General features: G+C 42.5%; 2 protein-coding genes across 2 annotated transcripts in view; one reads left to right on the top strand and one right to left on the bottom strand. All coding sequences in view use genetic code 11, as the record gives it.

The window, feature by feature from the left end:
• Window positions 1-189: 189 nt before the first annotated feature.
• On the top strand, window positions 190-9,379 carry EGR_04100 (DnaJ subfamily C member protein; the record flags this gene model as incomplete). The annotated part of the gene is made up of 18 exons (XM_024493349.1): window positions 190-203; window positions 469-540; window positions 573-722; window positions 757-1,059; window positions 1,172-1,423; window positions 1,769-2,096; window positions 4,831-5,221; window positions 5,267-5,362; window positions 5,400-5,727; window positions 6,453-6,559; window positions 6,591-6,832; window positions 6,866-6,940; window positions 6,980-7,186; window positions 7,225-7,560; window positions 7,633-7,750; window positions 8,109-8,390; window positions 8,548-8,712; window positions 9,333-9,379. The coding sequence occupies 18 exons, from the start codon at window positions 190-192 to the stop codon at window positions 9,377-9,379; spliced, it is 3,513 nt and encodes a 1,170-aa protein (XP_024352263.1).
• An 807-nt stretch (window positions 9,380-10,186) lies between these two features.
• Window positions 10,187-13,680, bottom strand: part of EGR_04099 (Dual specificity mitogen-activated protein kinase kinase) — a gene marked incomplete at both ends in the record, with an annotated part of 11,166 nt that continues 7,672 nt past the window's right edge. The window contains one exon of the mRNA XM_024493348.1: window positions 10,187-10,396. Within this exon, the coding sequence (XP_024352262.1) occupies window positions 10,187-10,396 (210 nt within the window). The remainder of the gene's footprint in view (window positions 10,397-13,680) is intronic.

The following is a 13,680-nucleotide window of genomic DNA, read 5'->3' as shown; positions in this document are numbered from 1 at the left end:
GCGCTAAATCATGTGATAGTGCAGAGATCCACATAGTCAAAAATGGCCTGCGAAACCGTGCAGAGGCCTTGACTTTTTGTTCCACTTATGGGAAGTTTTCATTTGTGGTCGGGCTTATTTTTTATCACTTATCCTCCCAATAATGCCCTACTTCTGTCCTGCTTTAGCATTCATAGTTTTTTTCTTGTAATGCTTGCTCAAAGGTGACTCGTTTACAAGTGTTAAATTAGTTTGTTCACCCGTCAATCATTAATCCGGCTAATTTTATTTGAGATTCAGTTATTGTTGATGTGCATATTCTTTCGAGTTCCTGCCTGGCTATAGATGGTTTTTTAAATTGCGCACCTTGCCAAAACCTATTCATTGGCTTACCTAGCCTAGATTCGTATGCGAGGTCTACAATTTCATGCTTTACTAATCTCTTTCGCAGATTTTGTAAGTCTTTTAAATGGCCTCAATTCTCCCCAGAAAAATCGAAGAATTTGGAAGTCCAAATTACTGGAACAATTTTTTCGCTAAACGCAGTGCTCCTTTCGAATGGTTAGTACCAAGGCAGATTTTTATCTCTGAAGGTATGGTGATTTCGCCACACTTGTTGAAATCCTCGCTCAAAACATTAAAAAGTCCGACTCTGTGTTAGAGGTCGGATGTGGTAACTCTGTCCTCTCTGCCGATATATATGACAAAGTCGGCTGCGCCACATATCTTGGTATAGATAACAGGTATGAGTTTCTTTTTAATGACCCAGTTCTCAAGCCAAAAAGCTATTGAACAATCCCAAAAACTTGTCACCTCTTCTCGGCCTGGCCTGAGGTTTGAATTGGTGGATGTTTTCAACCTCAACTCCGAATTGGATCGGCTCGAGCTTACCACTAGGAGTTTCAACTGTGTCGTCGATAAAGGCACATTTGACGCCGTTGACAACGGACAAGCGAATTTTAACTTCAACCTCTACTTTGATGAAATCGCTTCTGCTCTCTCCCTCTTCGGTCGGTACATTTTAATCACTCTGGCTCAAGACCATATCGTGAAACATATTGCCGACTACTTTCTAGATAAGTAAGATTAATTTGGTTTTCGTTTATCAATCACAAACTTATTACCTCTGTGTGCTGCTCTTCGAACCCGTCTTTTAAACCACTGTTGGTTCTCGACCGCCTTCTTTCTTTAGAGGCAGTCAGTGGATTGTGAGTTGCTATCAAATGACCAATCCTGAACAGCGGGTCGCTGATTCTGTTTCCCTTCCGCTATTCACCTTTGTCATGACGAAAATGAAGCCCGCTCCTGTTCTACCGCAACTTCGAGTGAAAGCTTTCAGTGACGATCAGCCTTGCCGTCCGATTCAGGAAGATGTGAAACGGCGCCTTGCAGATTGGATCAAATATCTTCAAACTTCATGCATACTGAGCCAAAGCCAGATTAAGTAAGTGGCTTTAAAGATGTGACGCATGAGTACTAGATTAATTTAACCAGTAAATTTATTATAATTATTTGTTTGACCCTGGGGTGTTTTCTAGGCCTCCTCATGTTTTCAATAGGTTATATTTATTCGATTTAGAGTTAATCCACAAAGCTCCGCTGCGTAGTTTATTAGTCATTGAGCTAAAGGCTATAAACATCAATCGAACGTCCTTATTGTGCTCTCACTTTGCAGCTTGACTTTTTAACTCAAATATTTTCACATTATTGTCGATCAGCTTGATTTAAGATCTTATAGCTTCAAGTGGCCTTATTTCCACATAAAGTTTATTCTCTGCTTTGCCTGCAGGTCGAAAGGCGGCCGGGAATTTGAGATCGTCCACGCCAAAAGTGGACTTCCTATGTTTGCGTGCAGACTGGTGGTTACGGACAAGGCGGGAGACTCCACATCTGGTGCGAACCACCACCCTAAGGCTGTGTTTCTGGTACCCCAGGCAGATGCAGAGGATTACGCCCCAGCCGAAGCGGCGCAACGACTGCTGGAGAGCATGGGTTGCCTCACTTGTGCCCTTCTGGCCTTCCCTCATCCTACCCTCCGCTTCGCCTCCCTTGAAGTGGCCAAATCCTCCCTCTCTGATGGCCTCGTTGCTTCGCCTCTCGCCACTACTGTTCGTAACGTATGTCTGCGCCCACTCTATCACCTCTTAGATGTTTTGGCAGAGGTGTCATTTTTTCAGCTGCTTTGTCAAGTTTGAGCACTACCTTCACTTGAGTTAAAATTTCAAAGTTCACTTACTATTCCATGTTTACTTTAAGGAGGAAAGGGTATCCCGCTTTTCCAAAACATTGTTCCCTTAGGGTTAAAAACTAGTAATTTCTGGTGCCTACGCTTCTCAATTCATCTGTTCTTTATTGATATTCTAACTTTATCCAAGATACCCATTCTCGATCGGGTTGGTGCATAAACAGCGGTTTTTTAATAGGCGGGCTTGGTTTGCTCGAAGTCAAGACTTGTGATCCTTATTTTACACCTACATGCTCCTCGCCTCTTTCTAAAAACCAAATTGTAGATTGTAGCACGTCTGCTTTTTCAGTTTGCATGTAGATGGGATGAATTCCTTGTCTTTTTCCTAATAGGTCCACCGGGTTCGCTTGAGTTCAAAGCTAATGCTTTCATATCGATAAGTTCATACTCATTGCTTTCTCTTTTAATCATGTAGCAAAGCTCATAATTTTCCCACTTTTTTGGGGTTTAGTTTAGATATGGTCACTTATAGGCCCTCTTCCAGTAAATGCACAGAGTTTGTTTGAGGTTAGAAGTGGTGAATGCCGATGTGCAGACCCACATCCGTCGTCTCTTCTCATGGATCCTTCGGCGACGTTTTACATTTGTATTCATTGGCAATTTTTGTTTGGAATTGCAAGATTAGTTGGCAGTTTTGCAATTTGTGGACAGGTTTGATGAATCTCAAAACCGGCAGTTTTCGATCCGTACGCCCACGTTCACGATGACGTTCAAATTTTACTGTTCTGGTTTTAATTCAAGGGGTAGAACCAGTTGACTTTTTCCCACCAGGTTTATTTGGATTAAAGGCTGGTAATGCTGAATTAATATCAGTGTTATTCAAAGTGAACTGAAACGTTTAGAGGGATATATTTCGAGTAGTGAAACCAGTTTACTTTTCGACGAGATTCCATCCTTCATTTCTGCTTGTATTCTAGTATTTGAGCAATACCTAACCTTGAAACCCTCGAGACAAAGAACCTCGCTGGTAAGGCTCGGCCCTCCTGGATTTCCAACATGTATTAACTCGTCGTCGAATATGTACATCATTCATCTTTCTGCCCAATTCAACGACGGGTTGTACTTAAAGTGTACGGGGTCAGGTGTTTTATGTGCTGCCTGAATAGTCACGGGAACAATCACTGTGCCGTAGTGGTGGTCAGAGGGCCATCACGGCCAGATGTACGATCGCCCGTCTTTGAGGCCTTAACTCAGTTCAGACGCCTTATTAAACGGTTGTGCTTGAGATCTTCCGTACAGGTAGGTATTTTCGGATTTAAGTTTCACGCCTACTTTGACAGGAAATTTGGGTTGTTGCCATACGCTGCTGCATGGACGGGCACTTACTATTACTGTTGTCTGCTCTCTTGATTAAGGGTGTCTGTATTAGCTCCTAACAGGTGGTGGAAGGCTGTATTGGCCACTTCTGCGTTCTATACCACCACGATAGCGTCATTTTTTGGGTCTGTCACACTTGTGTTACTGTCTTTGTATCCGCCCTTCAGCGGAGTTCTAAGATCACCTTTATTTGGATCGGAAGACCAACTCATGTTCTCCGGATAGGTGGTCGACGGCAGTGACAGTAATTTGCATAGGTTTTGCTCTATCTTGTCGGTAAATCTCAAAATTTTTCCGCGAAACTCTCTGGTTTACTTCCGTTGGAGTTCAAAATTATGCATATTCGCTCCATAGAGCCATCCTCGCCGACTTTTCACGTCAGTTCCTTAGCGGAGCTTTAGCTCCGTCTTGCTGCCTGGGTGTATTATAATATGCAAAAATTTTGATCTGTTTATTTTTTTCCTATTGAAGTGATCTTCAATCCCAACTAATTTTGGTGGCGATTTATCTAACAATCATTAGTTGTATTCTAGCAGAGATCGAAAGAAAGAGAATCCCATCCAAATAAACAGGAGGCCTACCTTCTATTTTAACACTGGCATACTGTACATAAGTTTTCCCTTTAAAACTTGTCTTAAAAGTATAGCCTAACTTATAATCTTTCAGCCCTAAGTTTTATGCAAATGCTTTAATCATAGCCGTTCTCGTGGGCATGGTAGTGTTGGATGCTTGCAACACCTCATCTTTGATACCTCCTGCCTTTCGAGCCAACTAGCTTCCCTGAAGCATCACTGCTTCTACTCAATTTACGAAGTCTGATTTTTACCTTGGTCGCATTATAAGACGAACAGATAGGAGCATATCATTGCCTCAGTTCCCGGTACACCACGTTCGCGTTTTCCAGTAGGGAGTTACCTTTTCACTTCGTACAAAGCAACATTTTTCACGACCGATATTGAAGCTCTTGCTAATTCAACGCCCTCATTTGTCTCCAAAGACGGGTTGATCCATCGGCGTTTGGAAGTATCTTTATTATGGACGAATGGAGGAGTTGAGAGAGCACTAGTAAACCTCTGTCAACAGCACCGAATGAATCGCGAGAGAATGAAAGTGTCTGGGTATTAACTCACAGTTTAGACAATTGCCATTCGCCTTCACTAAACTATAAGCAGGCTCACCTATTCGCATGCTATGCTTGGTTACTAACTGCTCCACCCACAATACACTATTAACCTTCCTTTTTCGGTTGTCCGTGCAGATATTAGAGATAATTTGTTTGGTATGCCTAGCTGCCCATCTACAGCACTACGGATGGTTATTCCAAGATGCACGTTATGAAGGAGCTCAATCCCTACGCGGTAATCACAGAGGCTGCCAAAAAGCGGAGACCACAGAACCGCCTCTTGGTGCAATGCCTTGATGCTGACATCTATCGTTTCATCAGTGACGAGGTCTTCTCAGAGCCATCATCTATTCTTTTACTTGTCTGGATCAGCGTCACTCGTCGATTGGCTGATAGTCTGGGCCAGGGTGACGCCAAACATGTCTATTATGGGGTACCGCCTTGCTTCCACAAAGCTATTATGGAGTCCCTACACGTAAATATTCAGGCAGATGACCTGAAAGCCTTCATTCAGGAGCTCTATTGCGATGTTCACCATCAAGTTGACTCGGTTGAAGGTATCCTATTTTCTTTTTATTCGATTGGTAATGACTCATTTCCAGGGTGTGCGTTCATGTGCTACGATCCACTTGATGACTCATCGGAAGAACGCCTGTTAGAATTTTTTCAAGTGGCTGAAAAATCCCTCACTCCCCAAGGTACGCAGTTTCTTTTACTGTTGGAACATTTCTTCAGGCATATGCTGCATTCTTTCCCGATCAACTGCCATCAACAACACACCGTCTCTTGATCGTGTAAGCCAAATAGAGCAGGTCTGTGGGCCTTCACTCCAGGTGCTTCTCAAGCAAGACTGTGGTGCCGCTAGCATTTATGTGATTTATAAAAAGAAGCATAAAGTTTCGAAATCGAAATTCGCGGCTCGACTTCGTCACATTGCTGTGGACGCTTCAACAATGGGAAGTGCCATATCTCTCATTATTAATTCACAAAGTGTCAGCGATGATGTGATCAAAAGAACAAATGCGTGTTTTACTGATTTGAAGAAAATATTGGAGACAATAAAGTGATTTTGTGAAACGTTCTTGATTGATTCATGGTAGGGTTCGGTTTCGATCGACCTAAGTAACATCTCAGAAGTGGTTTGAAGATGCTACTGCGCTCTGTGTAGAGAGGTGGAACGTAAAAAGGCTGTCAGGAACAGATAATTGACCACAGAGAACGGGTTAGTATTTGCGATGTGCATCAAGTGAACCCTATTCCGTCATCTCGGGCATCCGACGGAGTCGTAATAAAATGACATGGTATGGAAGAAGGCATTGACAATACATAGCAAGACTGGGAGGCTGGCACCATACCTCGAAGTCCACCCAGTAGAGTGAATATACAATGTGGGAGGATTGAAGTGCTGGGCAGTTAAACGCAAAAATAAACGCGTCCAAATGCTTCATTATCTCTAGACCAAGCAGCTGGATCTTTTTGTAGCGCACAGCATTATGAAACAGCAAAAAAGAACAAGCCAACGATGCTTTCCTACTTTAACGTTTATTGGTTCATTTAAGACTTCTCCCCAGAATCTACTTGGCCATGTATGCTAAAGGCTAGTCATGATTAACTCTGCAGAATATCAGTTTTGTTGCAGTTCTTTGAAGTTAAGAGCATGCACACCAAAGAAAAATCGTTTTTTTGGAGGTGAGGTTCACAAATAAGATAAAACACCATTTTTGTGATTACCACGACCTCTATCTTGTTTATTTGTTAAAATACATCCAATGAAGTGTAGACACATAGACTTGCACTGGATTGGTTGAAGTATCCAATATTGTGTTCACAAATAATGCATAAGCCTTTTCGTTCGGTGCATCCGCTTAGTCTTCTGCGGTTTACCGTCTTTGTGTGTACGTACTTTTTCTTGCAATAATATCTTAGTCTATTGTTTTGTTTCAGAGGGTCGGCAGACAGTAGAATCATTGCTTTCACAAGGCACAATTTCCCTAGCAAATGGGAAGTTAAAACAGGCTCTCGACCTTTATTCGGAGGCTGTGGAGGCTGACCCACATAATTATATGGCTCATTATAGAAGAGCGACCGCCTATATTGCCATGGGAAAGCTGAGATCTGCTTTGCCCGATATCGACAAAACGGTCTCACTTAATCCCGGCTACGTTCTGGTAGTGTGCATTTTATGAGTAATTTCCCTATAGGCTTACAAACAGAGAGCAAAAATCAACCTTAAACTCGGTAATCTGAAAGATGCTCGGACGGACTTATTAATACTGGTGTGTTGGTTATTTGAAATGTTATTAATGAAATCATAGAAATCCACCGATGAAGATACACAAAAGCTTCTGAACGATATTAGTGATATGGAGGCGAATATAGAGCATGCGAAGTCCTTGTATTCAATGGGACGCCACTCCGAGGCACTCCCTTTATTGAACTACGTAATGAATACCATCACATCCAATAGTGAGCTTCATGAGATGCGCGCTTTGTGTAATATCAAAACTGGTGATCACATCAAGGTTTGTTTTTGAAAATTTTATCGCATAAAAATGCTTAGGGCATTGAGGAACTTCGTGAGAGCGTTCACATGGTTAGTGATAATCGCGAGGGAATGCTTCGAGTGTCTGTACTCATGTACGACGCCGGTCTTGCGGCTAGATCTCTTGAGGAGATCCGCAACTGCCTTCGACTTGACCCCGATGACAAGGGTTGTCGTGCTCACTATGCAAAAGTTAGAGTGTTGGCAAAGGCTATTGAAGATGCGCAAAACAACGCTGAATCGGAAAAGTGGAATAAGTGTCTGCCACGAGCTCGACGCATTTTGGAACTTGAAGGTGGCAATCCGGAGTACGTGCTGCAAGGCAAAGTACTTGTTTGTCGCTGTGGTGCAAGGGTGTGTGGCATTTTCCTGATATTAGGAGCTCAACCCTCCAGTTCTTCAGTTTAAAAAGGTTCTGCTTTTCAGGCTGATCCAGAAAATTCATTGGAAGCCTGTGACTACGTTATCTCTCGGATGTCAAAATCCGTCGATCCACACTTGGATAAAGCTGAAGCCTATATCAATCTCAACAAGTACGATGAAGGTAATGCTTTTTGTTTTGTTTTCATGACATCGTTTGCTCTCGAAAACATGTTTCTTACCTGGAAGTTATATCAACGCCCCTATGATTGTTTTATATCGGCATATTTTTTGACGTTTTCTGCTTTACCTTTTAGTCGCGAGATTACGGCAATTTATTGATGCACATTGGCGAATATCAGTCCATTAATGAGTTTAAAAGATTGTTAACATTCGAGTTCCTCCATGAAAGCGTTAGCAAAAAATATTTCTCTACTGGGATATCATTAATGTTCTCCCACATGCAAACATAATCAAGGGTGCTTTTGAGCGGATGTTTTTGGATTCATGAGAATTCTCATTTGTTTAACTGTTGCTTATAGCGGAAGCGGAGTATAAAGAAGTTTTGAAACTGGAGCAGGACAACCAACAAGCTTTGAAGGGTCTGAAAAACGCGAAAAATCTCAGATCTTCGGGCAATAGGCGAGACTACTACAAGATTTTAGGTGTAAAGCGGACGGCCAGTGACAAGGAGATAAGTCAGGCGTATCGAGAACTTGCCGGCAAAAACCATCCAGATCGGTTCCCCGACGAGGAGCAGAAAAAGGCTGCTGAGAAACGCTTCCTTGATATCAACGACGCTCGTGAAGTTTTACTGGATAAGAGTAAGTAGTACTTCAAGCTGGCTTTATGACTTGCGGGATCGCCTAACGCCGCCCTTCTCGTCCACGCCACTTGTTTACTTCAAGATGGCGAGCATCCAGAGATTTTGAGTAGAATGAGTGGGTGCAACTTCTAAGCCAATATTGCGCACTCTTGTAGAAATGCGGGCCCAATTCGATAGTGGCATCGATCCCAAAGACCCCGAGGCCCAAGCTCGCAGTTCCTTTCAGACTGGGGAGGGCTTTGGCCACGGACACCAATTTTTCACAAGCTCAGGGCCTTTTGGATTTAACTTCCACAATTTTGATCCCTTCGGTGCCGGTGGTGGGCATTTTGAGTTCCACTTTGGCTAATTCCCTTAGCCAGTTGTTCTGCCAAGTCTTTCCCTCTGATTTCCCTTCTGTAAAATATGCGATTTTTTCCCATTGGGTTTGTACATAACAGAGCATGTTGCCATTATGCTTTTTAAAAAGAAATGCTCTAATCTATTATATTCTGCTTGAAGACCGATCAGTCTGAGTTCCGTGGCTTTTATTGACTTTTGTGTATTATTAATCTAACGGCAACTCAACTCTATGTAGTTGTCAGCTTGCGTTGCGTCTTGAAATGCTACGTACGTGTGATTGATGGGCTATCAGTCGGCTGCGACAGCCTTATGTAGAACTGGATGGAGCGTCTTTTTTATTGGAATTTATGGTAATCGGATTACGTCGCATTCCCTCACTCGGGTGGAGGGTGCTAAATCCTTTCTCCCCGAGGGGTTCCAGCTCTATGGTTAATGCCTGGTGATTTATTAGTTGCTAGTTTAATTCAGCAGACATCCAACCAGTCGCCTCGCCCCCCACTTTAGTCCTCCGTTGTTTCTTTTGTCGCCCTTTATAATAGCCAGCCTCTCGTTCACCAACTGAACATATCATCTCTGCTTTTAATTCACATCTGGACAGAAAACTGCGAGCGGACACCTTTCAATGCTGCATTTCGCTACAAATAGTGGCGCTCTGTCTCAACACTGGAAGCGGGGGCAAACAGGTCGTCAACCAATGAATGCATGGTCTGTAGATCTGTCGGGCGCTACCCTAGCTTTTGTCTATTTGAATAATCCCTTAATGGCTTTGCACTGGAACTAGAAAATGAAGTGTTTTTACTTAACCAACAGGCACATCTTTCGACAGAAAACACAAAAGAGGGATTCGAGGGCCGCCATTCTGGCGCGTGGGCTGGGACACCAAAGAAGAATTCCTATTTGGATCCCATTAAGGCCTCTCTACTAGGACAAACACAAAACTTGATCCAACCTTAATTAGATAGCGAGATATCTTGCATATCGATAAAGAGGATAATGTTTACACCCGGCCATTGGTAGCTTTAGCTCCACCCCATTGATTAAGATCCGGGGCGTGATAGTCATTAAACCTTCCATCCAAGAGTGTATCTAGCCACAATTATGAAGAGGTTCTTTCAAGCTTCAAACCTAGCCATTGACAAATTGCACACCATAGAGGCTATTACAGTTCCAAACGACGATTTCCTGCGTGCCACTAGTACCTTTCCAAAATAAAAGGGACAGCCCTCGAGACCAAATCTCATCACAATTAGTTGCTTATTTAGCTAACTGACAAGGTAGGTTTGACTTCGGGACCAGGGAGAGAGGAAAGGGTATTTAAAAAAGGCGCTAAGGTACTCTCGCTGTAGCTGCAGCAGAATTGAGAGCGAGTTGGCGGTGGTGAGATGGGGAGAGAGAAAGGGGGAGGAAGAGACAAGTGTGGGTGCCTTGAGGGGAGGAGTGAAAGAGGGCAAGTCATTGGTGATCAAGAATGGTAGAGACAAATTGGGCCATGAGGGGTGCATCGCGTTCCACGCAGACACTGCGAAGGAAGGGCGAGTCGAGGAGACGCAGGTAGTTGGCGCGAGCGGATTCCTCCTTCACTAGACACTGCGACACAATGTCTCGAAAGTCTTGCGAGTAGGGCACCGATTCCGGCACATTTGGCGGTGCCTCGTGAACCACCTACAATCGTATTATCCATTACCTTTATTCACCGAAGTCCTCACACAGTCCCCATATAAAAATGAGGTATGATGCAGCACTTGAGGATGCGTCAGAGTTGTGAAAACAAGTTTTCATTGTTACGGTTTCATAACGACTTTGCATTCGTGGTCCTTCCAATCTGTCGCAACTCGACCTCCACGTTGAAGACTATTAGCTTGTCAGTTTTACTAAAACCACCAACTCATTCGTTGTTCGATTACAGGTAAATATGATACTGGAAAAATTTTCTAATTTGTACAAAAACGTTTTCTGGAGAAATTTATGATGCGCAGAACAAAAGCATGGAAATCAAGACTACTCCTGGAATACAAGTACACCGCATAAACTTCAGTGCAGTGGATGATATCGTACGAAAGCAAAATGACGCCCCAAACTAGGATTCTGACACAGAACTGTAGCAGTCTCGTGATTCGGTGATTGGGATCTCTGACACGTCTCGCAGCTCTTCCCCACGCCTTAAAGGGAGCTCATTCAAAAGCAAGAATAGCGTCGAGATTGAAGACCAATGATCCAGATGATTGAGCCTGCAACAACTCACTATGGAAGGGACAGCAAAATCACGTCAAAGTTTGACAACTATTCCGAATTTTTGGTTCTGAAAAATGATCAGTAATGGTCCGGGAGGAGTTAAACCTGAGGAAATTGTTTTACAATTGAGGGGAAAACGGCCAAGTATAGTCATGATTTAAAAATTTTAAACCTTCCCGTGTTTTACGTTAAAAATTGTTTCAATAGGCGGCTAGCCAGTGTTAAAATGGGAACAAAGGAGATGACACGGATGTAGCTATGCCATAGCCTTCAGGCATTACTTTATGATTATGTATTTGTTATCATTGATTTTACATTTAGACAAACGATCTTTAAAAGAATAATCGTGCAAAATAGCGCACAGCTCCATGTAACATCCCGTAAATAGGAGGCGCTACCTAGACTCTTTGAAATTTATGAGATGCACCAATGCGGTTGAATTCAGGAATTAAAAGATGTACGCTGCCAGACGGACCTTTCAATCTTCCGCGGCTCGAAGACATGAATCTCCTTTACAAATCTCAGCACTAAGAAAATTCAAATTACGAATTCCACCATTGAGAGTTTTGAGACAGTCAGCTACCACAGAGAATGACAGTAGAAGCATGTCATGCTGATTCATGTTGTCATCGCACAACATGCTACAGTCGTCAAACATACTAGATCCAGATCTATGGCTCTTTTGCTTTATAGTGACCAAGAGTGACTCCATAGTTACAGGAATGCACTTGTAGGAAAGGTCATAGTAAAAGTGTCACTTCTACTTAGTCTGGGCGATTTGTCGTAGCGCCCATTCACAGGCAATTAGTAGAAGGGAGAATGTGACACCACACATGACAACAAGCAGTCACGCAGTCATAGCAGCAAACACGACAGATAATAACAAGTTACTTCCAGAAGAGCATAAATATCGTTCCATTTTTGCAACGAAAATATGGGAATTTGATATAGGCTTGAAGTGTTTCAGGGACCAGAACCGATTCACAAGGCAATCTACTTTAGCTGTTTCATAAAACCTTTAGAAGCGTCTCATAAGAAGGCATGGAAAGGAAAGGTGGAGTAAAAGTGGAGTAAAAAAAGGATTCTTTGCAGCTTCGGGAATGCATGGGCTGTTACTCTTCAAGAGAGACCTACAATTTGTGTAACCTATAGACGTCCATCTGTGAGTTTGGAAATATTTTCGCACCATTAATTGGGAGCAAACTTGAATATATTATTTAGCTATGGAATCCAAACGGCCACCAAAGCAGTAAAAACATGTGACGAAATTAAGCAGGCTAGCCTTTCCATTCCTTGAATTTTAGTGTTCGCTTTTTTCAGTAACTCAAAAGTTTCGGTTTGGTTTGAAAATCTTGCGCACATTAGAGCATTACACCCTATAAAGTAGGAACGTGAACATTCATCACCGATGGTGCAGTTGGCCACTTCATTTTCTTCACAAGACAAAATCACCAAACAGGTGCTGAACGTCATGAATTACAGAAGTCCAGTTCTCGGTGAAACACGCTTTCATGACTGCGGATACTCTCCAAAACAGACAGGACATATATTAGGTAAGCATGCTTAGTGACTTAATGTCAGCATCCATCTGATTCCCCCAACCTTTGAGATCCTAAGCCAAGTAACGCGGTGCAGTGAAATGGCCAATAAAGAATTTATAAGACGTGGGATAATGGATAAAGGTTAGAGGCATGAATGGAATAACCAGGAGCACAGAAAATTAGCGAAAATTATACGACGGTAGACCAAATGTTTACATTATTTCACGCATAAATGAGGATAAACTAAATTCAAATCGGCAATGTTAGGTACATGGTCAACTTCTAAGGGAAAACAGATTAACTGAGGAACGCAATCAACACAGGATTTGCTTCCCTTGTACATTTCAGTCTTTAGATAAAAAGGTAGTACCTAAGGCTATGATCTTACATTACAGTAGCCCTACAGGACTAATATCGCCTACAAAACGGCCACAGACACATGTATTTTCTAAAGTTACACAGACTAAACCCTCCAATCCCGTACTTATACGAAACCGTGACAAAAGTTAAATCGAAATATCTAAACGTTTACGGATTATTAGGAGAGGGAAGTATATTTTCGGGTATAATATATGAAAACCATTTTAAGAATTTATAAAGGAATCGTATTTAATTCCCGGTGTTCTAAAAAGACTAGGGAAACTTGAATTAACCTTAAGACATTACCACTACGCCAATAAAAGTCACGTTTCCGCTTCTATGCAATTTCATCAAGAACAATACCAAACGAACTCGACAACTAAACATTACTGTAGTGTGGTTATTGTTTGTGTCAATGTGCATAATACTATGCAGCAACTTGGCCACAATATCGCCTATGCTTCGAGTAGTCAGATATGTCCTCCACCATGATAAAAAAGCTAGTTGTGGATACCCAAGTCATAAACATCCCCAAGAGGTGACTCAGGCAGTACGATTTGATTCACTCTACCTCGTTTATCGTATTCAATCCTTCCTGGGGAACATTAAGCTGATGCGTCAGGAGAAAGTTACATCACAATGAACCAACCAGCTAGTGTGTAAGGGGCTTGAAACTATGGAGACCCACAACAAAAGAATGGTGTGAGACCGATTAACATGATGGCCACCCATGTCGGAGTTGTTCATATGCGAAAACTATCACAATGACGAGCAAATAAAACTCCAAGAAACGGGGGCTCCCTACACTGTAGA

The sequence above is a fragment of the Echinococcus granulosus genome, assembly GCF_000524195.1.
Source record: "Echinococcus granulosus chromosome Unknown EG_S00024, whole genome shotgun sequence".
Taxonomy (NCBI): Eukaryota; Metazoa; Platyhelminthes; class Cestoda; order Cyclophyllidea; family Taeniidae; genus Echinococcus; species Echinococcus granulosus.
This window is presented reverse-complemented; position numbering and strand designations above follow the sequence as displayed.